Source organism: Aotus nancymaae, unplaced genomic scaffold (genome assembly GCF_030222135.1).
Source record: "Aotus nancymaae isolate 86718 unplaced genomic scaffold, 86718_ANA_hifiasm-v0.15.2.pri h1tg000062l, whole genome shotgun sequence".
Taxonomy (NCBI): Eukaryota; Metazoa; Chordata; class Mammalia; order Primates; family Aotidae; genus Aotus; species Aotus nancymaae.
The window spans coordinates 44,711,453-44,737,029 of record NW_026988476.1 but is presented as its reverse complement, the minus strand read 5'-3'; the positions used below and the strand labels follow the sequence as shown (position 1 = coordinate 44,737,029).

General features: G+C 37.6%; 1 protein-coding gene across 1 annotated transcript in view; it reads left to right on the top strand.

The window, feature by feature from the left end:
* The window catches only part of PYGO1 (pygopus family PHD finger 1), a 46,376-nt gene extending 21,961 nt beyond the window's left edge, over window positions 1–24,415 (top strand). Inside the window, exons 2-3 of the mRNA XM_012469820.3 lie at window positions 16,371–16,456; window positions 18,169–24,415. Of these exons, the coding sequence (XP_012325243.1) occupies window positions 16,371–16,456; window positions 18,169–19,296 (1,214 nt within the window). The 3' untranslated portion in view covers window positions 19,297–24,415. The remainder of the gene's footprint in view (window positions 1–16,370; window positions 16,457–18,168) is intronic.
* The last annotated feature ends 1,162 nt before the right edge of the window (window positions 24,416–25,577 follow it).

Sequence of the window (25,577 nt, the reverse complement as noted above, 5' to 3'; positions counted from 1 at the left end):
GTAGTTTCAGCAACCTGGTAGGCTGAGGTGGGAGGATCACCTCACCCCAGGAGGACAAGGCTGCAGTGAGCTGTGATCAGGCCACTTGCACTCCAACCTGGGCAACAAAGTGAGACCTTGTCTCAAAAAACAAACAAAAAAAACTCCATCAAAACCAGATGTCGATAAGGCCTGTGGAGAAAAGGGAATGCACATAGACTGTTAGTGAGATTGTTAATTAGTTTAGCCACCGTGGAAAGCAGTTTGGAGATTTCTCAAATAACTTAAAACAGAACTGTTCAACCCAGCTATCCCATTACTGGATATATACTCCAAAGAAAACAAATTGTTCTTCTAAAAAGACATGTAATTGTGCATACATAGCACCACTATTCACAATCACAACAATATGGAATCAACCCAGATGTCCATCAGTGGTGGATTGGATACAGACTATGTGGTACATATAAACTATGTAATATATATTCCTTTTTTTATTCCATAGTGTATATGTACCACATATAAAGAACATGTGGTACATATACTCTATGGAATAAGAAAAGGAATGAAATGATTTTTTTTGTAGCAATATGAATGCAACTGGAGGCCATAATCCTAAGCAAATTAACATAGAAATAGAAAACCAAATACCACATGTTCTCACTTGTAAATGAAGGCAAAACATTGGTTACTCATGGACATAAAGATGGCAACAATAGACCCTGGGGACTACTGAGGGGGAGTGCAGTGCAGGGCAGGGGTTGAAAAACTATGCTCAGTACCTGAGTGAGAAGATCGTTTCAGACCCCAAACCTCAGCATCATACAATATACAATCATCAGTATATGTCATACAATATACCCAGGTAACATGTACTCCCTGAATGTGAAAAAAAGTTGAAAATAAAAGGAAGAAAAAAATGACAAAGGACATAAATAGAAAAGGAAAATTTTTTTTTTTTTTTTTTTTTTTTTTTTTTGAGACTAGCTCTGTTGTCCAGATTGGAGTGCGGTGGCTCAATCTTGGCTTACTGCAAGCTCCACCTCCCGGGTTCAAGTGATTTTTGTGCCTCAGCCTCCCAATTAGCTGGGACTGCAGGTGCCCACCACCAGCCCAGCTAATTTTTTTTCTGTTTTGTATTTTTAGTAGAGATGCAGTTTCACCATGTTGGTCAGGCTGGTCTTGAACTCCTGACTTCAGATGATCCACCTGCCTCCGCCTCCTAAAGTGCTAGGATTACAGGCGTGAGCCACCGCAGCCAGCAGAAAGACATGATTTTTAAATATACATTATAGAGAAATGAAAATTTAAATATACATTATAAGGTAAATGAAAGTGGATGAAAATATGACCATTTTGCATCCTCTGATAAATCAGTGGATCTAGGCTTTGATTATCAATGGTGGTTTATGTAGGAGCAGAATTCCAAGGTGACCACCAAGATGTCCCATCCTGCTGTGTACCTCCCTGTGTAATGCTCAGTACTGTGAATTTGATGGATTTTAATCCCTTGATTGGGTTGTATCATATGGCACAGTTCACCTGGAGATAGGGAGATTAACTGGGTGGACCTGATCTAATTACATGAACCTTCTAAGAGCAAAGAGTTCTCTATGGCTTGTTCAAGAGGAAATCAGATACGCGAAGCACAAGGATTTGATACACATTGAAAGTTGAGAGAGTCATGAATCAAGAAATGTGGGTGGTTTCTAGGAGATTAGAGCCAACAGCCAGCAAGGAACGTAGGATGTTATTCCCACAACCACAGGGAACAGAATTTGGCTACAAACAAGAATGATGAACTTGGAAGTAAATTTCCCTCAGAGCCTCAAGACAAGAACTCACCCTACTGATACCTGGATATCAGAACCCAGGCCAATTTCTGATTTTTGAACTACAGACTGAGAGATTATATATAAATGGTTTTACAGTTTATTTTTAATTCAGATTAAATTTACATAATATAAAATTTACCATTTAAACTATTTTAGGGTATACATTTCAGTGGTTTTTAGTACTGTGCTAAAAAGTCACTACTTTCTTTGTTTTTCTCCTTTGCAACACCTGTGCCTTGCATGGCCTGGGACAAACATGGCCCCCAGAACCTCTGGGCTGCAGAGCTGCTCTACCTCTGTTCTGGCCACTAGGAGCAGAGAAGCTCTGAGCAGGCAAAGCTTTAGAGGACTTAACCATTACTTTCCAATTCTGTATTACTTTCCATTGCCTCAAAAACATACCTTGTCACTCCCAATTTCCTCCCTTTCCCAGTGGTTTGGCAACTACTAATCTGTTTTTTTTGTCTCTAAAGATTTTCTCATTCTGGACATTTCCTATAAATGGAATCATACAACATTTGGCTTTTTGTGTCTGGCTTGTTTTATTAGCATAACATTTTCAAGGTTCATCTATGTTATAGCATGTGTCAATACTTCATTCCTTTTTATGGCTTAGTAATGTTTCATTGTATAGATATGCCACATTTTGTTTATCCATTCACTTGTTGATGGATATTTTGTTTGTTTCTACTTTTTTGGCTATTACAAATAATACTGTGATAATTTTCTGTTATCTTGGGTATATACCTAGGAGAGGAATTACTGGATCATATAACTTTATGTTTTGCTTTTTGAGGAACTGCCAAACTGCTTTCCAGGGTGGCTGTGTACCATTTTACATTCCCACCTGCAAAGTATGAGGGTTCCATTTTCTCCGTATTTTTGCCAATAATTGTTGTTATTTGTCTTTTTGATTACAGCCATCCCAGTGTTATCTCATTGTGGTTTTAGTTTGAATTTTTATAATGACTATTGGTGCTGAGCATCTTTTCATGTGTTTCTTGGCCATTTGTATATTTCATTTGGAGAAATACCTGTTCAAAAACTTTTGGCTAGGTGAGGAATAAAAGACTACACATAGGTACAGTGTACACTGCTTGGTTGATAGGTGCACCAAAATCTCAGAAGTCTCCACTGAAGAATTTATTCATGTAACCAAATACCACCTGCTCTGTAAAAACATATTGAAATAAAAAAATACATTTAGAAAAAAAAAGAGAGACCAAAACAAAACAAAAACAAAACCTTTGGCCATTTTTCAGTTAGATTGTTTTCTTTGAGTTGTAAGAACTATTTAAATTTTCTGGATGCTAGACTCTTACCAGAGTCTTATTGTTTGGAAATATTTTCTCACATTGTGTGGGTTATCTTTTCACTTTCGTGATAGTGTTCTTTGGTGTATCAAAGTTTTTAATTTTGATGAAGGGCAATTATGTTTTGTTTTCTTCTGTTTCTTGTGCTTGGTGTTCTAATTAAGAAACTTGGCTAATCCAAGGTCATGAATATTTATTCCCTTTTTCCTTCTAGGTGTTTTATAGATAATTGTAGTTTTTACATTTAGGTCTTCGATCCATTTGAAGTTAATTTTTATATATGGTGAATATCTACTTGTCTCAGCACCATTTGTTGTAGAAATTATTATTTTTCCCACTGAATTGTCTTGGGTTGTTTGTCAAAATCAATTTACCATAATTGTATGGGTTTATTTCTCTACTCTCAATTCCATTATAGTACATTGATCTATATATTGTTCCTTATACCAGTACCACACTGTTTTGATTACTGGAGCTTTATAGTAAGTTCTGAAATTAGGAAGTGTGAGTCTTCCACATTTGTTCTTCTTTTTCAAGGTTGCTTAATTATTCTGAATCCCTTGTGATTTCCCTGTGAATTTTAGGATCAGCTTGTCCATTTTTACAAAAAAGACAGTAGAACTTTGATAAGAATTGCAATGAATTTGAAGAGTATTGCCATCTTAAATCTTAGAGTTCATGAACACAGAAAGTCTTTCCATTTAGTTAGGTCTTTAATTTTTTTCAACAAAGGTTTGCACTTTGCAATATAGAAGTCTTTTACCTCTATAGCTAAATTTATTCCTATGTATTTTAATCTTTTTGATGTTATTGTAAATAAAATTATTTTCTTAACCTCATTTGCTGATTACTCATTGTTAGTTTATAGAAATACAATTAAATTTTTGTTTTTTTTTTGAGACAGAGTCTCTCCCTGTCACCCAGGCTGGAGTGCAGTGGTGCAATCTTGGCTCACTACAGCCTCCGCCTCCTAGGTTCAAGCAGTTCTCCCACCTCAACCTCCCAAGTAGCTGGGACTACAGGCGCATGCCACCATGCCCAGCTAATTTTTATATTTTTAGTAGAGACGGGGTTTCACCGTTTGGTCAAGCTAGTCTCGAACTCCTGACCTTGTGATCCACCTACCTTGGCTTCCCAAAGTGCTGGATTATAGGCATGAGCCACTGTGCCCAACCATAATTAATTTTTTTTTTTTTTTTTTGAGACGGAGTTTCGCTTTTGTTACCCAGGCTGGAGTGCAATGGCGCAATCTCGGCTCACCGCAACCTCCTCCTCCTGGGTTCAGGCAATTCTCCTGCCTCAGCCTCCTGAGTAGCTGGGATTACAGGCACGCGCCACTATGCCCAGCTAATTTTTTTTTTTTTTTTTTGTATTTTTAGTAGAGACGGGGTTTCACCATGTTGACCAGGATGGTCTCGATCTCTTGACCTCGTGATCCACCCGCCTCAGCCTCCTAAAGTGCTGGGATTACAGGCTTGAGCCACTGCGCCCGGCCACAATTAATTTTTATATTGATCTGATCCTGTAACTTTGTAGAATTCATTTATTTGTCCTAATAGATTTTTTATCTTTGAAATGCAAAATCATAACATCTGCAAACAGATATAATTTTCTTTCTTCCTTTCCAATCCAGATACCTTATATTTCTTTCTCTTGCCTAATTGTTCTGGCTAGAACTTCTAGTGAGTACAATGTTGAATATTAGATAACCTTACCTTATTCCTGATCTTAGGGATAAAGTTTTCAAAAAGTCTTTTACTTTACAGCATGCTATTAGCTGTGGGATTTTCCTAGATGTCCTTTATCAGGATGAAGAACTTCCCATCTTTTTGTAATTCGTTGAGTGTCTTTTAAAAAATCATGAAAAGGTATTGGATTTGTTTAAAATATCAGATCATAGATATATTTTTAATGTATAGAAAGTGGAAATTCTAATCTTCTGAGTTAGAAGGTGCCCCATACTGCCCTTTCTACTTAATCTTGTTTATCCTCAACTCTGAGCTACTTCTTCCTTTTTTTCCTTCAACATTTATTTTAAGTTCTGGGTTACATGTGCAGAATGTGCAGGTTTGTTACCTAGGTAAATGTGTGCCATGGTGGTTTGCTGCACAGATCAACCCATCACCTAGGTATTAAGCCTAGCATTCAATAGCTATTCTTCCTGATGCTTTTCTTTCTATTCTTTCCCTCCCACTCTGACAGGCCCCAGTGTGTGTTGTTCCCCGCAATATGTCCATGTGTTCTCATTGTTCAGCTCCCACTTATAAGTGAGAACATGTGGTGATTTGTTCTTGGTTTTCCTGAATTAGTTTGCTGAGGATAATGGCTTCCAGCTTCATCCATGTCTCTGCAAAGGACATGTTCTCATTTCTTTTTTTGGCTGCACAGTATTACATGGTATATATGTACCACATTTTCTTTATCCAGTCTACGATTGAAGGGCATTTGGATTGATTCCATGTCTTTGCTGTTGTGGATAGTGCTCCAGTGAACATACATGTGGATTTTTTTTTTTTTTTTTGAGATGGAGTCTTGCTCTGTCACCCAGGCTGGAGGGCAATGGTACAGTCTCCACTCCCAGGTTCAAGTGATTCTTCCACCTCAGCTCACTGCAACCTTCACCTCCCAGGTTCAAGTGATTCTTCCACCTCAGCTCACTGCAGCCTTCACCTCTCAGGTTCAAGTGATTCTTCCACTTCAGCCTCCTGAGTAGCTGGGATTACAGGCACCTGCCACCATGCCCAGTTAATTTTTATATTTTCATAAAGACAGAGTTTCTCCATGTTGGTCAGGCTGGTCTTGAACTCCTGACCTCTGGTGATCTGCTCGCCTCAGCCTCCCAGAGTGCTGGGATTACAGGCATGAGCCACCGTGCCCAGCCAATGTGGATGTATTTTTATGGTAGAATGATTTATATTTCTTTGGGTATATACCCAGGAAAGAGATTGCTGGGTCCAATGGTATTTCTGCTTCTAGTTCTTTGAGGAATAACCACAACTGTCTTCCACAATGCTTTAAGTAATTTATATTTCCACCAACAATGTAAAAGCATTCCTTTTTCTCTGCAGCCTCGCCAGCGTCTGTTGTTTCTTGACTTTTTAATAATTGGCATTCTGACTGATGTGAGATGGTGTCTCATTGTGGTTTTGATTTGCATTTCTCTAATGATCAGTGACGTTGAACTTTTTTTTGTGTTTGTTGGCTGCATAAATGTCTTCTTTTGAGAAGTGTCTGTTCCTGTCCTTTGCCCATTTTTTAATGGTGTTGTTTTTTTCTTGTAAATTTGTTTAAGTTCCTTGTAGACTCTGGATATTAGACCTTTGTCAGAAGGCAAAAATTTTTCCCATTCTGTAGTTTGTCTGTTCACTCTGATGATGGTTTATTTTGCTGTGCTTTAGTTTAATTAGATCCTATTTGTCATTTTTTGCATTTGTTGCAATTGCTTTTGGAGTTTTCCTCATGAAATCTTTGCCGATGCCTATGTCCTGAATGGTATTTTCTAGATTTTCTTTTAGAGTTTTTATCATTTTGGGTTTTACATTTAAATTTTTAATCCATCCTGAGTTAATTTCTGTACAAGGTATAAGGAAGGTGATGTGGTTTAGCTTTGTGTCCCCACACAAATCTCATCTTGAATTGTGATCCCCAGGTGTTAAGGGAGGAACCTGGTGGGAAGTGACTGGATTATGGGGTGGTTTCACCCATGCTATTTCTGTGATATGAGTCAGTTCTCAGGAAATCTGATGGTTTTATAACTGTTTGGCAAGTTCTCCTTCACTCACCCTTCTCTCTCCTGCCACCTGTGAAGAAGGTGTCTGCTTCCCATTCAGCCATAATTGTAAGTTTCCTGAGGCCTCCATGGCCATGTGGAAATGTGAGTCAATTAAATCTCTTTCCTTTATAAATTACCCAGTCTTAGGGAAGTTCTTTATAGCAATGTGAGAATGGATTAATACAGAAGGGGTCCAGTTTCAGTTTTCTGCATATGGCTAGCCAGTTTTACCAGCACCATTTATTAAATAGTGAATCTTTTCCCCATTGCATGTTTTAGTTAGGTTTATTGAAGATCAGATGGTTGTAGGTGTGCAGTGTTATTTCTGAGTTCTCTATTCTGTTCCATTGTTCTGTGTGTCTGTTTTTATACCAGTACCATGCTATTTTGGTTACTATAGCCTTGTAGTATAGTTTGAAGCTAGGTAATGTGATGCCTCCACCTTTGTTCTTTTTGCTTGGGATTGTCTTGGCTATTCGGGCTCTTTTCTCGTTCCATATGAATTTTTAAATAGTGGGTTTCTTTTGTTTTTGTGGGGTTCTTTTTTGAGACGGAGTCTTGTTCTGTCACCCAGGCCAGAGTGCTGTGGCGTGATCTCAGCTCACTGCAACTTCCGCCTCCTGGGTTCAGACAGTTCTCTTGCCTCAGCCTTCCGAGTAGCTGGGACTACAGGCACATACCACCACGCCTGGCTAATTTTTGTATTTTTTAGTAGAGATGGGATTTCACTATTTTGGCCAGGCTTGTCTTGAACTCCACCTGCCTCTGCCTCCCAAAATGCTGAGATTGCAGTCATGAGCCACCACGCCTAGCCAGTAGTGTTTTCTAATTCAGTGAAGAATGGCAATGGTAGTTTGATGAGAATAGCATTGAATCTATAAATTGCTTTGGGCAATATGACCATTTTTCACAATACTGATTCTTCCTATCTATGAGGATGAAATGTTTTTCCATTTGTTTATGTCCTATCTTATTTCCTTGAGCGGTGGTTTGTAGTTCTCCTTGAAGGGGTCATTCACGTCACTTCTTAGCTGTATTCCTAGGTATTTTATTCTCTTTGTAACAATTGTGAATGGGAGTTCATTCATGATTGCATTCTCTGCTTGCTTGTTGGTGGTGTATAGTAATGCTAGCAAGTTTTGCACGTTGATTTTATATCCTGAGACTTTGCTGAAGTTGCTTATCAGCTTAAGAAGCTTTTGGACTGAGACGATGGGGTTTTCTAGATACAGGATCATGTCATCTGCAAACAAAGATAATTTGACTTATTCTTTTCCTATTTGAATACACTTAATTTTTTTCTCTTGCCTGATTGCCCTGACCAGAACTTTCAATACTGTGTTTTAGAGGAGTGGTTAGAGAGGGCATCCTTATCTTGTGCTAGTTTTCAAGGGGAATAATTTCAGCTTTTGCCCATTCAGTATTATATTGGCTGTGGGTTTGTCATATATGGCTATTATTATTTTGAGACATGTTTCTTCAATACCTAGTTTACTGAGAGTTTTTGACATGAAGAGGTGTTAAATTTTATCAAAAGCCTTTTCTGCATCTACTGAGATAATCGTGTGGTTTTTGTCTTAGTTCTGTTTATGAATTACATTTATTGATGTGCATCTGTTGAACCAAACTTGCATTCTCAGAGAGTAAGCCAAATTGATCGTGGTGGGTAAGCATTTTGATGTGCTGCTGGATTTGGTTTCCTAGTATTTTATTGAGCGTTTTTGCATCAATGTTCATCAGGGTTATTAGCCTCAAGTTTTCCCTTTTTGTTGTATCTCGGCCAGGTTTTGTTATCAGGATGGTGCTAGCCTCATAAAATGAGTTAGGGAGGAGTCCCTCCTTTTCACTTGTTTGTAATAGTTTCAGTAGAAAATAAATCCATCTGGTCCTGGGCTTCTTTGGGTTAGTAGGCTATTTATTACTGCCTCAATTTCAGAACTCATTACTATTCTGTTCAGGGATTCAATTTCTTCCTGGTTCAGTCTTGGGCGGGTGCATGTGCCCAGGAATTTATATATTTATTCTAGATTTTTCAGTATATGTGCATAGAGGTGCTTATAATATTCCTTGATGGTTGTATTTCTGTGGGGTCAATGGTGATATCCCTCTTTGCATTTCTGATTGTGTCTATTTGTCTATTTGATTATTTTTTCTTCTTTATTAGTCTAGCTAGCAGTCTATTTTATTAAATTTTTTAAAATACAAATTGATATATTGATTTTTTTTGAAGGGTTTTTTTTTGTGTGTCTCTAGCTCTTTCAGTTCTGCTCTGATTTTGCTTATTTCTTTTCTCCTGCTAGCTTTGGGGTTTGTTTGCTCTTGGTTCTCTAGTTCATTTAGTTGTGATGTTAGGTTGTTAATTTGAGATCTTTTTAGCTTTTTGATATGGGCATTTAGTACTACAAATGTCCCTCTTAACACTGCTTTAACTGTGTCCCAGAGATTCTGGTATGTTTGTTCTCATTAGTTTCAAAGAACCTCTTGATTTCTGCCTTAATTTCATTATTTACCCAGGAGTCATTCAGGAATAAGTTGTTCAATATTCATGTAGTTGTGGGTTTTCAGTGAATTTCTTAGTCTTGAGTTCTAATTTGATTGTGCTGTGGTCTGAGAGACTGTTATGATTTCAGTTCTTTTGCATTTGCTGGGCATTTTACTTCGGATTGTGATCAATTTTAGAATAAGTGCCATGTGACGATGAAAAGAATGTATATTCTTTTGTTTTTGGGTGGAAAATTCTGTATATATCTTTCAGGTTCTCTTGATCCAGAGCTGAGTTCAGGTCCTGTGAGTTAATTTTCTGTCTCAGTGATCTCTCTAATATTTTCATTGGGGTGTTAAAGTCTCCCAGTATTATTGTGTGGGAGTCTGAGTGTCTTTATAGGTCTCTAAGGACTTGCTTTATGAATCTAGGTGTTCCTGTGTTGAGTGCATATATATTTAGGATAGTTAGCTATTCTTGTTGAATTGAACCTTTTACCATTATGTAATGCTCTTTTTTGATCTCTGTTGGTTTGAAGTCTGTTTTGTCAGGAACAAGGATTGCAACCCCTGCTTTTTCCTGTTTTTCATTTTCTTGATAAAATTTTCCTCCATCCTTTTATTTTGAGCCTATGTGTGTTTTTTGCACATAAGATAGGGGTCTCTTGAAGACAGCCTAGTGATGGATCTTAATTCTTAATCCAGCTTGCCATTCTGTGTCTTTTAATTGGGGCATTTATGCCATTTACATTTAAGGTTAATATTATTATATGTGAATTTGATCCTGTCATCATGATTCTAGCTCATTATTTTGCAGGCTTGTTTATGTGATTACTTCATAGTATCATTGGTTTGTGTACCTTAGTGCGTTTTTGTACTGACTGGTAACAGTTTTTCCTTTCCATATTTAGTGCTTCCTTCAGGAACTCTTGCGAGGCAGGCCCAATGGTGATGAATTTCCTCAGCATTTGCTTATCTGAAAATGATATTATTTCTCCTTTGCCTTTAAAGCTTAGTTTGGCTGGATATGAAATTCTTGGTCAGAATTTTTTTTTTAAGAATGTTGAATATTGGCCTCCAGTCCCTTGTGGCTTGTACGGTTTCTACTGAGAGGTCTACTGTTAGTCTGATTGGTTTTCCTTTGTAGATGACCTGGCCTTTCTCTCTGTCCGCCCTAAACTTTTTTTTTTTTTTCATTTTGACCTTGGACAATCTGATGATTATGTGTTTTGGGGTTGATCTCTTGTGCAGTATCTTATTGGGGTTCTCTGGATTTCCTGAATTTGAATGTTGACCTGTCTTGCTAGGTTGGGGATATCTTCCTGGATATTATCCTGAAGTATGTTTTACAACTTGGTTCCATTCTCCCCCTCTTTTTCAGGGACACCAATGAGTTGTAGATTTATTCTCTTTACATAATTCCATATTCCTTGGAGGTTTGGTTCATTCCTTTTCATCATTTTTTCTCTATTCTTGCCTGCCTCTCTTACTTCAGAATGATTATCTTCAAGCTCTGAGATTCTTTCCTTCAGTTGGTCTGTTCTGCTATTGCTACTTGTGATTGCATTGTGAGGTTCTCATGTTGTGTTATTCAGCTTCATCATGTCAGTTATATTCCTCTTTAAACTGGCTATTCTACTTATCAGCACCTATATTGTTTTATCATGATTCTTAGCTTCTTTGCAATGGATTACAGCATGCTCCTTTAGCTCAGTGAAGTTCCTTATTACTGATCTTCTGATGCCTACTTCTGCCAATTCAGCCGTCTCAGCCTCAGCCCAGTTCTGTGCCCTTGCTGGAGAAGTGTTGTGATCATTAGGAGGATAAAAGGCACTCTGTTTGCTTTTGAGTTTTCAGCATTTTTGCATTGGGTCTTTCTCATCTTTTTGGGCTTATCTCTCTTTGATATTTGAGGTTGCTGACCTTTGGAAGGGGTTTTTGTGGGGTCTTTTTCGTTGATGTTGTTGTCTTTGCTTTCTGTTTTTTTGTTTTTCTTTTAACATTCAGGCCACTCTTCTGTAGGACTGTGGCAGTTTTCTGAGAGATTGCTCCAGACCCTAGCTGCCTCAGTTTTTCCTGTATCTGGAGGTATCACCAGTGAAGGCTGTGTAACAGCAAAGGTGGCAGCCTGCTCCTTCCTCTGGGAGCTCCATCCCAGGGCAGTACAGACCTGTTGCTGGCTTGAATTCTTCTATAGGAGGTGTCCGGAGGCCCCTGTTCAGAGGTTTTACCACATTCTGGGGGCTGGGTGCGGTGGCTCATGCCTGTAACCCCAGCACTTTGGGAGGCCGAGGTGAGTGGATCACTTGAGGTCAGGAGTTTGAGACCAACCTGGCCAACATGGTGAAACCCTGTCTGTACTAAAAATACAAAAAAAAAAAAAATTAGCTCTGCGTGGTGGCAGGTGCCTGTAATCCCAGCCACTCAGGAGGCTAAGGCAGGAGGATAACTTGAGCCCAGGAGGCAGAGGTTGCAGTGAGCCGAGAGCACGGCACTGCTCTCCAGCCTGGGCAACAGAATGAGACTCCGTCTCAAAAAAAAAAAAAGCAGTCTGCCTGCTTTTTGGTAGAGCAGGTGTGCTGCACTGGAGGAACCCTTCTTTTTCCTGACTACCTAGACTCTTCAGAGCCAGCAGGCAGGAAAGACTGAGTTGATTGAACTGCAGAGACAGCAGCTGCCCATTTCCCCAGGGGCTCCGTCCTGGGGAGAGATCAGAATTCTGCCTGTATAACCCTGCCTGGAGTTGCTGAAGTTCCCTCAGGGAGGCCCAGCCCTGTGAGAAGGGTTGGATTGGGGTCCCACTTAAAGAATTAGTCTGGCCATGATCTGGCATAGCAGCTGTGCTGCATTGTAGAGGATTCCTCCAGACTGCCTGAACTCCCTAGACCCAGCAGGCTAGAACAGTTGAGTCGACCCAACTGCAGAGATGGTGGCCACACCTCCCCCGGGAACTTGCTCTGTCTCAGCCAGTCTCCAGTCTGTTGGTGCTGGCTGTCTGGAATTCCAAGTCAGTGGATCTTAACTTGGGAGGTGCCATAGAAGTGGAGTCTGCAGAACAATGCTGCTTGGCTCCATGGATTCAGCCACCTTCCTAGGGAATATATGGGTGGACTTCCTGCCTTGCAGGATTCTTTCTTTAAATCATCTTTGCAGGGATTTCTGGGGCCAGAGTATGTAAAACTCCTGGGTCTGTGTGTGTGCCTAAGTGGTTGCTCTGTTAAGACTGCATACACAGCTCTGTATATCGGACCTAAGGCCCTGGTGGCATGGGCTCATGAGGGAATCTCCTGATCCATGGGTTGCAAAGATCCATGGGAAAAACGTGGTTTCCTGGTTGGGGGTCACGCAATTACTCACTAATTCCCTTGGTTGGAGGTGGGGTTTTTTGGCTCTGTGCCACTCCTGGGTGGGCAGTTGCCCTACCTCATTTTTCTTCATTCTCTGTGGGTCGAGTTGTTCACCTGGTCAGTCGCAATGTGAGAAGCTGGATATTTCAGTTGAAGGTGCTTAATTCAGTCACCATTTTCATTCTTCTCCCTGAGAGCCACAGACCACAGCTTCCTCTTTTTTTTTTTTTTTTTTTTTCCGAGACAGAGTCTCTCTCTGTCACCCAGGCTGCAGTGCAGTGGCATGATTTCAGCTCACCGTAACCTCTGTCTCCTAGGTTCAAGCAATTCTCCCTGCTTCAGCTTCCCAAGTAGCTGGGATTACAGGTGCCCGCCATTATACCTGGTTAATTTTTGTTTTTTTTAGCAGAGACAGGGTTTTGCCATGTTGGCCAGGCTGGTCTCAAACTCTTGACCTCAAGTGATTTGCCCATCTCGGCCTCCTAAAGTGCTGGGATTACTGGTGTGAGCCACTGTGCCTGCCTGCAGCTGGTTCTAATCAGCCACTTAGGCCCTACCTTGGTAATAGAGTTTGTCAAATGCTTTTCTGCATCTATTGAGATGATCATGTGTATTTCTCTTTATTAATACAGCATATTAAATTGATTTAATATGTTGAATCAGCCTTCCATTTCTGGGAAAAATCCCACTTTGTCATGATGTATTATTTTTTTAATATTCTGCTGAATTTGTTTTGCTAGTATTTTGTTGAGAATTTTTGCATCTTTGTTCCTTTTCTTGGATAGAGGCTTGCTCTGTTGCCCAGGCTGGATTGCAGTGGCATGTTCACAGCTCACTGCAGCCTCCAACTTCTGAGCTCAAGATATCCTCCCACCTCAGCCTTCTGAGTAGCTGGGACTACAGGCATGTGCCACCATACCTGGCTATTTTTTTTTTAAGTTTAAATTTTTAAATGTTAACGTAGAGATGGGATCTCATTGTGTTTTCTGGGCTGGTCTCAAACTCTTGGGCTCAAGCAATCCCCCGCCTCAGCCTCTTATAGTGTTGGGATGACAGGCATGAGCCACCATACTCGGCCGCATCTGTATTCTTAAGAGATGTTAGTCTGTAGTTTTTATTTTTGTTTTTGTTTTTTCTTTATGATCTCTTTGTCTACCTTTGGTATCAAGGTAATATTGGCATAATAGAATGATTTAGGAAGTGTTCATTCTACTTCTATTTAAGTGGACAGCGGTTTAAGTGACCAAATATGTGGTAATTTGTTATACAACAATAGAAAACTAATATAACTGCTAAAGAAAATCAACCAGAAATTTTGTGCCTTCTAATGGAAAAACAGATCATCACCTATGGAGCAGCCTTGCAAAAAAACAGAAATCTGAATCTGATCAAGCCTGTAGTCTAGACCGGGGTTCCCCAACCACTGGGCCACGGATTGGTACCAGTCCATGGCCTGTTAGGAGCCAGGCCACACAACAGGAAGTGAGTGGCTGGTGAGTGAGCATTCCTGCCTGAGCTCTGCCTCCCGTCAGATCAGTGGCAGCATTAGATTATCATAGGAGAGTAAACCCTATTGTAAACTGCGCATGCGAGGGATCTAGGTTGTGTGCTCCTTATGAGAATCTAATATTTAATGATCTGAAGTGGAACAGTTTCATCCCAAAACCATCCCACCTCCCACCCCCAACCACTGGCCCTTGGTGTCAAGAAGGTTGGGGACCGCTGGTCTAGACCCAATATCAATTTATAGGAAATAAGGAACATGTTAAACTATATCAAGGGCATACAATCAGCAAAATCCAGATATATCGTTGTAGGCTAGAAAACATAAATCACACTCACAATTTAATGTAATATAAATTTGTAATATAATTTTATATAAGGAATTAAGCAGGTGTTGAAGAACCAAAAAAAGCAAAGTGAGGTAGCATGGAAAATAACTGCAGGAAGCAACTTCCGCACGTGGGACTTAGTAAACAAAGAAATGAAGTTGGCATTATGAGAACCTAGAGGTTTGGAATATAGATTCTGTAGAGCTTGGAGTCAGACTTGGAGATTGAGGTGCTGCCCAGCTGGTACTAATACGTCTGAGAAGACATGTTTAAGCTGGTTTGGGGAGTGGGATGAACTACCAGTGCCAGAGAGAAGTCCTGTTGGGATGATAGAAGATAGGAAGAGCAAGCAGACAGGAGGAGCAGAAATTCTCTATCACCTCCCCTGGCCTTCAAGTATCCCTCTAGAGCCGTGAGAAGAGCCTAGCAAATGAAAAATGTAATTTGCAAAGTCCCAGTCCCAGTGTCAGTAAAAGGGGTTGGAGCTAAAAGATCCTAATAATTGGAACAATAATCAACCTGGTTCTTTCAATTAATACACTGCAAGAAAAAAAAAGAGTAATGGAGGGAAATCCATCAATTAAAAGACATGTCAACCAGTTGTAATCTATGGATCATATTTCGATCCCAATCTAAACAAACTATACAGATACTATGAGATATTGGGATTGAGTATGAAATTATATGAAGGATTATTGTTAATTTCTGTAGTGGTGAGAATGGCATTGTATTTTGGGTTTTTTTTTTAAGTTCTTAGTTTTTAGAAATACATCTGAAATATTTCCAAATAAAATGATGTCTGAAATTTTTTTCAAAGTCGTACTGGATGGAGAGAGGTGAAGGTGGTGTTGAAAACACAAGATTGTTCCTTGAGGAATCGATCTGCACATGTACCCCAGAACTTAAAATAAATAAATAAATAGAAAACACAGGATTGAACATGACTGGATGGTTATTAGGGCTGGGTGATAGGCATATGAGGTTAATTTTATTCCTCTATCCATGTTGTATATGTTTAGAAGTCTCCATAATAAAATGTTTTTTTAAAACTGGAAAAATTCCTTTCATAAACTTTTTTAACCTCTTAGATTGATAGTCAAGCTTTTGCTTTCCTTGATCTTATACTGTTGAGAAAACAATAATTGGAAACATTGTTGCATTTAAACAGTATCTTTAAGAATTAAAAGGCACAACTTTTGATGCCATAATTATAGGAACTACTTGTAAATCTCTCTAAAGGCATTTATACATGGATTTTTATTGCAGCTACAGCAGAGGTTTGGAAACACATTCATCAGTACAGAGGGCACTAGTTTAATGAATCATGGTGTAGTCACACTATAGAATACTACTCAGTTATTAGAAAATGAAGCAGTTTTAAATGTAGCGATATGGAATGATCTTCAACTAGGAAAGCAAGGTACACACCAGTGTATGTCTATCATTTGTGTCCTTCCCGCCAAAAAAAAAAATTATACTTGAATATATCTAGGTTATCTTTGGAAAGGTAGACCAGAAACTAATAATAGTGGTGGCCTCTGAAACAGGAAACCAGGTTACTAAAGATTTGAGAGTGAGAGAGAGACTTTCTTTTTCTCTGAAAGAATAATAAATATGGAAGCAGTGATGAGTGGCTATTTCTGGCTGAAACTATGGGAAAGACTTTTTGGAAAATAAAGATAATGAAAGCTTAGTATTGCTCTTGTCTAACAAAAATAGAAAACATTAACAGGCAAATATAATAGATATTACTTTGAGATGCAAAAAATAACTTCACTTACAAGTGGAAAATATCTGAATTTGTTTTTTAGGTGGTGATAGTGGACTGGATGGGTTAGGAGGACCAGGTGTACAACTAGGAAGCCCAGATAAGAAAAAACGCAAGGCAAATACACAGGTAAATTGACATTTTCTTTAATAACCGTTTTTCTTTGCTTGTATGATTAGGCTGTTGAGGTAAATTTAAACTTGGTCATAAGTTTTGTTTCCTATCCTCATTCAGAACCAATAGTGAATTCTGCAGTGATTATACTTTTTTTTTTTTTAAGTCTGTAACTAGTGGCTATTGTCACACGATAGGCATACAGTAGATATAACAAAAAGGAAGTGTGAGCGGACAAATTAAAATGCTTGTCCAGGCGCAGTGGCTCGTGCCTGTAATCCCAGCACTTTGGGAGGCTGAGATGGGCAGATCACCTGAGGTCAGGAGTTCGAGACCAGCTTGACCAACATGGAGAAACCGTGTCTCTTCTAAAAATACAAAAAAAAAAAAATTAGCCAGACGTGGTGGTGGACACCTGTAATTCCAGCTACTCGGGAGGCTGAGGCAGGAGAATCACTTGAATCTGGGAGGCAGAGGTTGCAGTGAGCTGAGATCATGCCATTGCACTCCAGCCTGGGCAACAAGAGTAAAACTTCATCTCATTAAATAATTGATAAATAAAATGCTTGTTCTTAGACTGGGTGTGGGGGCTAATGCCTGTAATCCCAGCACTTTGAGAGGCCGAGGTAGGTGGATCACTTGAGGCCTGGAGTTTGAGACCAGACTGGCCAACATGGGGAAACCCTGTCTCTACTAAAAATACAATAATTAGCTGGGTGTGGTGGCACACTCTTACAGCTATTCGGTAGGCTGCAGCATGAGAATTGCTTGAACCCAGAAAGTGAAGGTTGCAGTGAGCTGAGATCGCACCACTGCACTCCAGCCTGGGTGACAGCACGAGACTGTCTCAAACAATTTAAATGTTTGTTCTTAAATCTAATTTACAAGTTTTTAAAGGGCATGAGTGCCTGTAGTTCTATTAAAGATTTTAAAATATATAGTAACAATTTTAACATGAAGTAACTGTTCAACTATAATAGTAATTCAGTATTATGTGCATATCATGAAGCAGTCATGATGGAGGCCTCTTTTTGTTATAACTTGTGGTTATAACAAGCAATTATACATATAGGCTTTCACGGTTTTATTCTTTATAAATTTGAAGTACTCTTTTTATGGTAAAGGCTACTGGTAAGTATGTGTGTACAGATTACTGATCTTTTTATCACTTTGACCACTATCTGTTAAACTTGGAGTGTGACTAAAACTGGCAGTTCATTTTTTCAGTCTGAGGCCCAGAGCTTAATGTTTTGGGAATACTTTAATTGTATCTTCCTGAAGTTAAGCTAGGGGAAAACTTTAGATTCTGATTGTTGTTATTTAATTTTATGACTATTTGGTGTATAAAAGATATTTTAGGTTAGACTGCTTTAGTATTTAAGTGAAAGATTCTCGTTATAGGTAAGCATATTAAATGAAAATTAGGATAATGAAGCTTCTTTTGAAAGTTAAAATCCTTTTGGGGTTTGAAGTTACAATGGATTTGAGCTCAGAAAATCATACCTTATTTTCTTTCGTAAATGAAATAAACCTAAATATTTTTATCAGCAAGTATAATTAAATATAAACATTACTCATAATTGGAAGGTCAAGTGAAGATAATAAATGTTTCTAACACTGCAGGAGAAATTTGACTAAAACTAGATTCACAGGTATTAAGGTAACAGGATAATTTTAATAATGTATTTGATCAAAAACATGTATTTTACTTTACATTCTCATTTCAGGGACCTTCTTTTCCTCCATTGTCTGAGTATGCTCCACCACCGAATCCAAACTCTGACCATCTAGTGGCTGCTAATCCGTTTGATGACAACTATAATACTATTTCCTATAAACCACTACCATCGTCAAATCCATATCTTGGCCCTGGTTATCCTGGCTTTGGAGGTTATAGCACATTCAGAATGCCACCTCACGTTCCCCCAAGAATGTCTTCCCCATACTGTGGTCCTTACTCACTCAGGAACCAGCCACACCCATTTCCTCAGAATCCTCTGGGCATGGGTTTTAATCGACCTCATGCTTTTAACTTTGGGCCACATGATAATTCAAGTTTTGGTAATCCATCTTATAATAATGCACTAAGTCAGAATGTCAACATGCCTAATCAACATTTTAGACAAAATCCTGCTGAAAATTTCAATCAGATTCCTCCACAGAACGTTAGCCAAGTTTCTAACCCCGATTTGGCATCTAATTTTGTTCCCGGAAACAATTCAAATTTTACTTCTCCATTAGAATCTAATCATTCTTTTATTCCTCCCCCAAACACTTTTGGGGGTCAAGCAAAAGCACCAGCCCCAAAACAAGACTTTACTCAAGGAGCAACCAAAAACGCTAATCAAAATTCCTCTGCTCATCCACCTCACTTGAATATGGATGACACAGTGAATCAGAGTAATATTGAATTAAAAAATGTTAATCGAAACAATGCAGTAAATCAAGAGAACAGCCGTTCAAGTAGCACTGAAGCAACAAACAATAACCATGCAAATGGGACGCAGAATAAGCCACGACAACCAAGAGGTGCAGCCGATGCCTGCACCACTGAGAAAAGCAATAAATCTTCTCTTCACCCAAGCCGTCATGGCCATTCATCTTCTGACCCAGTGTATCCTTGTGGAATTTGTACAAATGAGGTGAACGATGATCAGGATGCCATCTTATGTGAGGCCTCTTGTCAGAAATGGTTTCATCGGATCTGTACTGGAATGACTGAAACAGCCTATGGCCTCTTAACTGCAGAAGCATCTGCAGTATGGGGCTGTGATACCTGTATGGCTGACAAAGATGTCCAGTTAATGCGTACTAGAGAAACTTTTGGTCCATCTGCAGTGGGCAGTGATGCTTAATCACAGGCATTAACTAAAGTGGGTTTATTTTCCTGTGCATTACAGAAGTTCAGTGACACAAGATTTTAATGTTTTACATTATTTTTTTAAATGCACACACAAAAATATTATTTACCTGTAAGTTTTTACTAATAATTCATTTCATTACTAGAGCAAATTTTGTATGGTCTTTGCCTGCTATCTTAAATGAGAATCATGTATATGGGGGTGCTTTAGAAACATTTATAAATATATGTTAGTTGTTATTTATCACAAACAAAAGCCTCTTGAAGCTTCAAAGTAGTATATAACAAATGTAGGCAAGTTTTAACTTTTAAAAGTTAAAATCATTGAGAAATGGATATTTAGTGCTGAACTTTGGTTGTACCATATTAAAGATTTAGTTCAAAAAGTTTATCTAGGATCCACTTAACATGTCTTCACAACATAATATATGTAACCGTAACATGGGGGAAAGTATACATTTTTATGGATTAAAAAAATAATAGTATGACACCAGATTTTTCCTTCACTAGGATCTTTGGAATTAATGAATTTCATATTTTCAAGTGAGTTTTCAGGATATCTGTTTGTACAGATACAAGATAGATCTTAGCATATAGTGAATTCTCAGTAAGTATTTGTTGATTAACTTGTGGATGCTACCACATGAAATTGCTAATATTAGATCAGTTGAAAATTGACTGCAATTAGTAAAATTGGCATAACGTATGTTTCCAGTTGTGCTATATAGAATTATAGTATTATGCTCCTAATTTTCTTTGATATTGAGTTGTTTTGTTATTGTTTATTGTTTACCAGAGAAATAAATACTATAGTAGCCACAGAAGAATTGTGAATACTTTTTGTATAATTTTGAACTGGGACATAATGCAAGTGAGGAAGGAAGAAATATCAATTTGGCCTTAGAGGGCTCTGCTAGCAAAAGAACTACTCAGTGTTCGTTTGAAAAATCTTGTTCTGGGGATCTGAATTTCAAAAATGAACTTTAGGGGAGATCAAAATCCATTTTAAACAAAGATCAATTAAGAGCCAAAGTGAAATCGAACTCAAAAACAACAAATTGAAGGCTTGCAGCAGACTTAAGGAGTTTCCGCTGTGACTGGGGAAAAGTATAAAAATGGACCTGAGTACCCTCTTGAGGGATGATCAAGCATGGAGACAGTTGGAAGTGTGCTCATTAAGATTCAAAACAGCGGAAATCCATTTTTGGAGCAAATCATAACCTGTGGCCAAAAAAAAAAGGTGTACTGTTTGACAACCAATGGCTATTTATACAATCGCTGGAGGCTGGTATCCCTAATGTGTTGCCACCATTATCATTGCAACCAAAAAAATTCTGAAGAGTGTTTGATGATCTACAAAGAAGATTATTATTATTTAAACCCAAGTGAAACAATGATGGCAGCAGTATATTATCAAGAAATTTAAATTATGCATGAAAAATGTGATTTTAGAACAATGTCCTTTGGTTAGCACAAGAAGCTAGTTTTACAGACAAGGTCTCTACTTCACATGTCACAAGCCACTAAAGCAAAGTTAAGTGACTTGGGCTATGAAATTTTGTCATGTCCTTTTTCGTCACTGGACCTTTATCCAATGGACTACTATCTTTATCGTTTGGAGCTTTTTCTAAGAAACAACGCATTCCCCAATTGAGATGCAGTAACTAGAAGATGTGAACAATTTTTATGGTCTAACAAATGATGAATTTTATAAAAGTTAAACCCTTAATATTCTGTTGGAAGAAAACTGTGCTCCTGATGCATATTTTGATTGAATAAAACTTATTTTTTTAACTGCAGTGTTTTAATTTTGACCTACAAAAACAGCAATTTCATATGGTACAAGGTAATAATATAAGGTTTTCTCCATTACCCTTGACTAGTTAGAGGTGAATACAAAATATTTTCCATAGTTGTAAAATATTTATCTTTACAATTTTAGGAAACATAATGATATAAACTATACTTCTAGGTACTCCATGTGTGAAAACTTTACCAGTTGAAGCAGGTTAAAATGCAGTATTTTGGGCTGACAGACATTTGATGGTGTGCAGTAGCATACTTGAAGATCCTATTTTACTTGGAATTTTTGTTAGACATACATCTCTAAATGTTTAAGGACCTAGTTATGTTTTTCCTGAAAGTTAATGAGTGCTAATTCTTAATAAATGATGCACTGCATGCTGTATGCCCAGTCATAGCATCAGATCATGATTTATTATTACTCTAAATAGGGCTAGATAGATATTTTGAGTAGAACTTTCCAATGTTCTCAGGAGTTAACACTTTACGTGGTAGTACTTGAGTTGTGATCATTACTAAAACTGATTATGCAGTTTCTTAAACCCTTTATCGCTTTAAGTTTCAGTAGTTAGCTGTTTTTGTGAAAATGAAATAACCTCTCCCAAGCTAGTCTAAAGGTATTTGTTATTTAATGTGATTCATTTTCTGTTTCCACATAGTTGTTTTTAAAAACCTGCAAACAGGTCAATTTTTATTCAGGTGTTTAGGTCTTCAAAGCACCTTACTTTAAATAAGAATCTGGAAATATTCAACAGAAAAACTCATGGTTCATTCTGACAGTGAATCATAGCCAAACTACACTCATAGTTGATAAAAAGTGTTCATGTGTTTGAGTTCATTTTCTTACAAGTTCTACATTTGTGTCTACATAACGCTAAGTCAAAAGTTATATAGATGCTTTTAGATGGAAAAAGTGATGAACTATAAGAATAGCCAGATGATAATTTTTCTGAAGGAAGGCTATTATACAAACTGAAATGACTTCTTAGGACAAATGATAAACTGCCTTCAACTTTAAAAATATGCAGTGATGGAAAAAAGCACAGGTGGAATTGTACCTTTTTTGGTGTAATTCTTTTCCTTCACTGAAAGTCCTCACAGACACACACGTGCGTGCGCGTGCGCGCGCACTCACACACACACACACACACACACCAGTTTCTCCTACATCCTTGAGTTTTGCTGAAGTTCAACCCAGATGACTATCAGTATCACCAAAGCCAGGTTATTGGCAGAAAGGTGGGTTTTGTTTTTTTTTTTTCTTTGAGACAGTCTTGCACTGTCACCTGGGCTGGAGTGCAGTGGCGTCATCTCGGCTCAGTGCAGTCTCAACCTCCCAGTTCAAGTGATTCTCCTGCCTCAGCCTCCCGAGTAGCTGGGATTACAGGTGCCCACCACCACACCCAGCTAATTTTTGTATTTTTAGTAAAGACAGAGATCACCATGTTGGCCAGGCTGGTCTCAAACTCCTAACCTCAAGTGATCTGCCTGCCTCAGCCTCCCCAGGTGCTGGGATTACGGGCGTAAGCCATCACACCCAGCCAGACAGAAAATTTTAAAAAGCATCAGTTTCTTTCTCAGAACTTGATTTGCTCACGCACTAGACAATTTCTGGTCCACAGGCTTCTAGGTGTTACTTGACTCACTAATACTGAAACAGCTTAGCTTGTGAAAGATAAATTGTTCTTCAGATAGAGTGCTTAGAATTAGATTTGTGATCAGTGTTTTCCTTTTGTGTGAAATACTTTAGAGTACTTCTATTATCATTCTTGTTACTCAGATTAGAAGGTTATATACATAAAACTGAAGATTTTCTTGTACTAGTGCTTATTCTTCATAGATAAACACAATGTAAAGAAATCTAGTTTTTTGGTGGTTTGTTTTAGAGTCCTAACTCTGCCTAGTTGCAGGAAAAAAACCTCTTAATAGTATGGGTCTTCATGAAATCTGCCAACTTTAATCCAAATAAGTATCAAGAGTCTTCATTCAATATTCTTTCAAACTTGTTTGTCTTGAACAAATTAGAGTTTTAGCACTTACTGTTCAATGTACTATAGTAATTGTATTTAATAGTAAGAAAATACATAAGCAATGATTTTTTAAAAGGGAGTTCTCAAGAGTTTTGCATTTCTTTCTGCAGTATATAGAGGTTTCACATGCATGAACATTTGTGCTGTTTTATATTTTTTTCAATTAAAAAATGTTTAAAAGTATCCAGGATCCCAAAGTTCATTTGTAAATAGTGGCTTGGAACTCTACACAATAGGGAAGCTCCTAAAGGCTCATTTAAACCATAATCTAGTTAATAGTATCATGCTGAGCTCTCAGTTTTCTTTAGGAAACCTATCAATCAATGTAGGAGGGAGAAAGAAACAGAGATCTTGTCTTTTTCCTGATGTGATTAGGAAGTTATTTGATATGGGTTTCTTTGCATTTGCCCTCTTACCTCTTACCATGCTAAACTCTGGTGAAATGTATAAGCAGGCTTGTCTTTTCCCCTCCTGGATGCTCTGTGCTTCAACATTTTAATTTTTCCTCCCCTCAGAAATCCTGTGTCTTTGTGTGACAGTAATAGGCTAGACTTTAAGAGAAAAGCATTTTCTACTAAGGTATGAATGAAGATAGTGAGAAAAGTGTCATTAAATTTCTTTTTTAAAAAGGATGTTTATTAAGAGTGAATCATTATTTTCTAACATTTCAGACAGTATGACCACATTTCAGATACTGTGGAAAGCAGTGCTTTTAGTAAATTAGATGGTATTGTCTGCGGGTACTTTCCATTTCCTTCAGGTTGTTGTGACTTTTCACAGCTTCCTCTCCTCTAATTCTGAACTTGGAGATTTTCTTCTCATTTCTAACTTTTAGTAACTTATTCTATTCAGTAGAGCATTACGAAAGTCACATCTGCATCTTCCAACTTGTGGTACAGTGATGGGAATTTGGAAGCACCCCTGGAGCAAAGAGGCTAGGGATAGCATTAACATATCCCAAGACAAGTGATGTAGGGGAAATAAAGGAAAGACCATGGCCAGGTATATGCCAGGCGTTAATACACCAGAGGTTGCCTGTATTTAATTTAAAACTTTTAATGAAACTCAATGGATAAGCATCATCTTTGTCATATTTTATCAATAATACTTTACTTGCAATTATATTAAAACTTAAATACCTGTACCTTTATTGTTCTGTAGATGTGTAGATGATGTTGCTTGTTTGTCAAAATATTAATCTTTTATAAAAGAAAGTCCTGCTTCTTATCATGATGTATGTGACTTAAATGATTGTTTCATATTAAAACTATTTCTTCCTTATGTACTGTTTACATATACCTCTTTTTGGGATATTAGTTCAGTACTTTTATACAAATCTGAGTGTGTTCCACATTGGTGACATGTATTTTTGCAGTAATTTTTTGTTTTGTTCTTAGAGCATGTCTGAAGTAACACATGCACTAGTGCTGTGGTCTGTGGCAAAATTACTGTAATTCAAATTGGAAAAAAAAATGTTTCCAGACTTTGTCCAACATTTATTCCTATGGCAAAGGAAATTACTATGTAATACTAATTACTTCTTATGCTGGTATGTTTTAAGCTACTCTATGAAGTATGTGAAACATCAATATTTATGGATTAATAGATGGCCTGATGTCTTTCAAATGGGAGAGGGGTAAATTATGGTGTTACCAGCTCATGACACTTGTAATACAATAAATCTTAAAATTTTTATCTTCGACTTACAGGTATAATTTACTAAATAATTATCTTAAATGGCAGTACGTATTAGGATTTTTTAGCCCATACTACTAAAATTATATAGTAAACTTTGAACTTATGCTGATATCTCCCAACCAAAAAAGACATCATTCACTTCATTATAACCAAAATAAGTCATACTGTGATATTTATCTTCATTTATTAAGACTTGATTAAGATACCATAAGACTCCTCTAATTTACCTGGAATTTTTAACCATGGGTTCAAAGACTTGAATGCTGTTTACTTTGTACTAAAAGATGAAAACATTAGGTAATAAAGGTTATCATCAGGATTTTAAAGAAAAATGTTTAATCTTGAAGACAAATTTTTAAACTTTATTTTAGAGGTGTTTACTTAAGAATAGTAATTTTAAAACATTATTATCTTGTCATTAAGACAAATACTCAAAAGAATTGTAATAAGTAATACTTGGCCAATGCAAATTTGTATATTTGAAATTATATGCTTGAAAGAAAAAAATGAATGCTTGTGAGTGCTTAAACTGCATATCTTTTTAAAAATTCAAATTTTAGACATATCAGTTTAAATTATCCTACTAGATCAATGATGTATATTACAAAATATCTACCTATGTTATGTTAATGATATCTCTGTACTGCACCATATTTGGCATGGTTATGGTATATTTTGTACTTTTGATTGTTGACTGTTGATAGGATTCATATAGCAATAAATCTGACTCAATATTTTTTAAAAT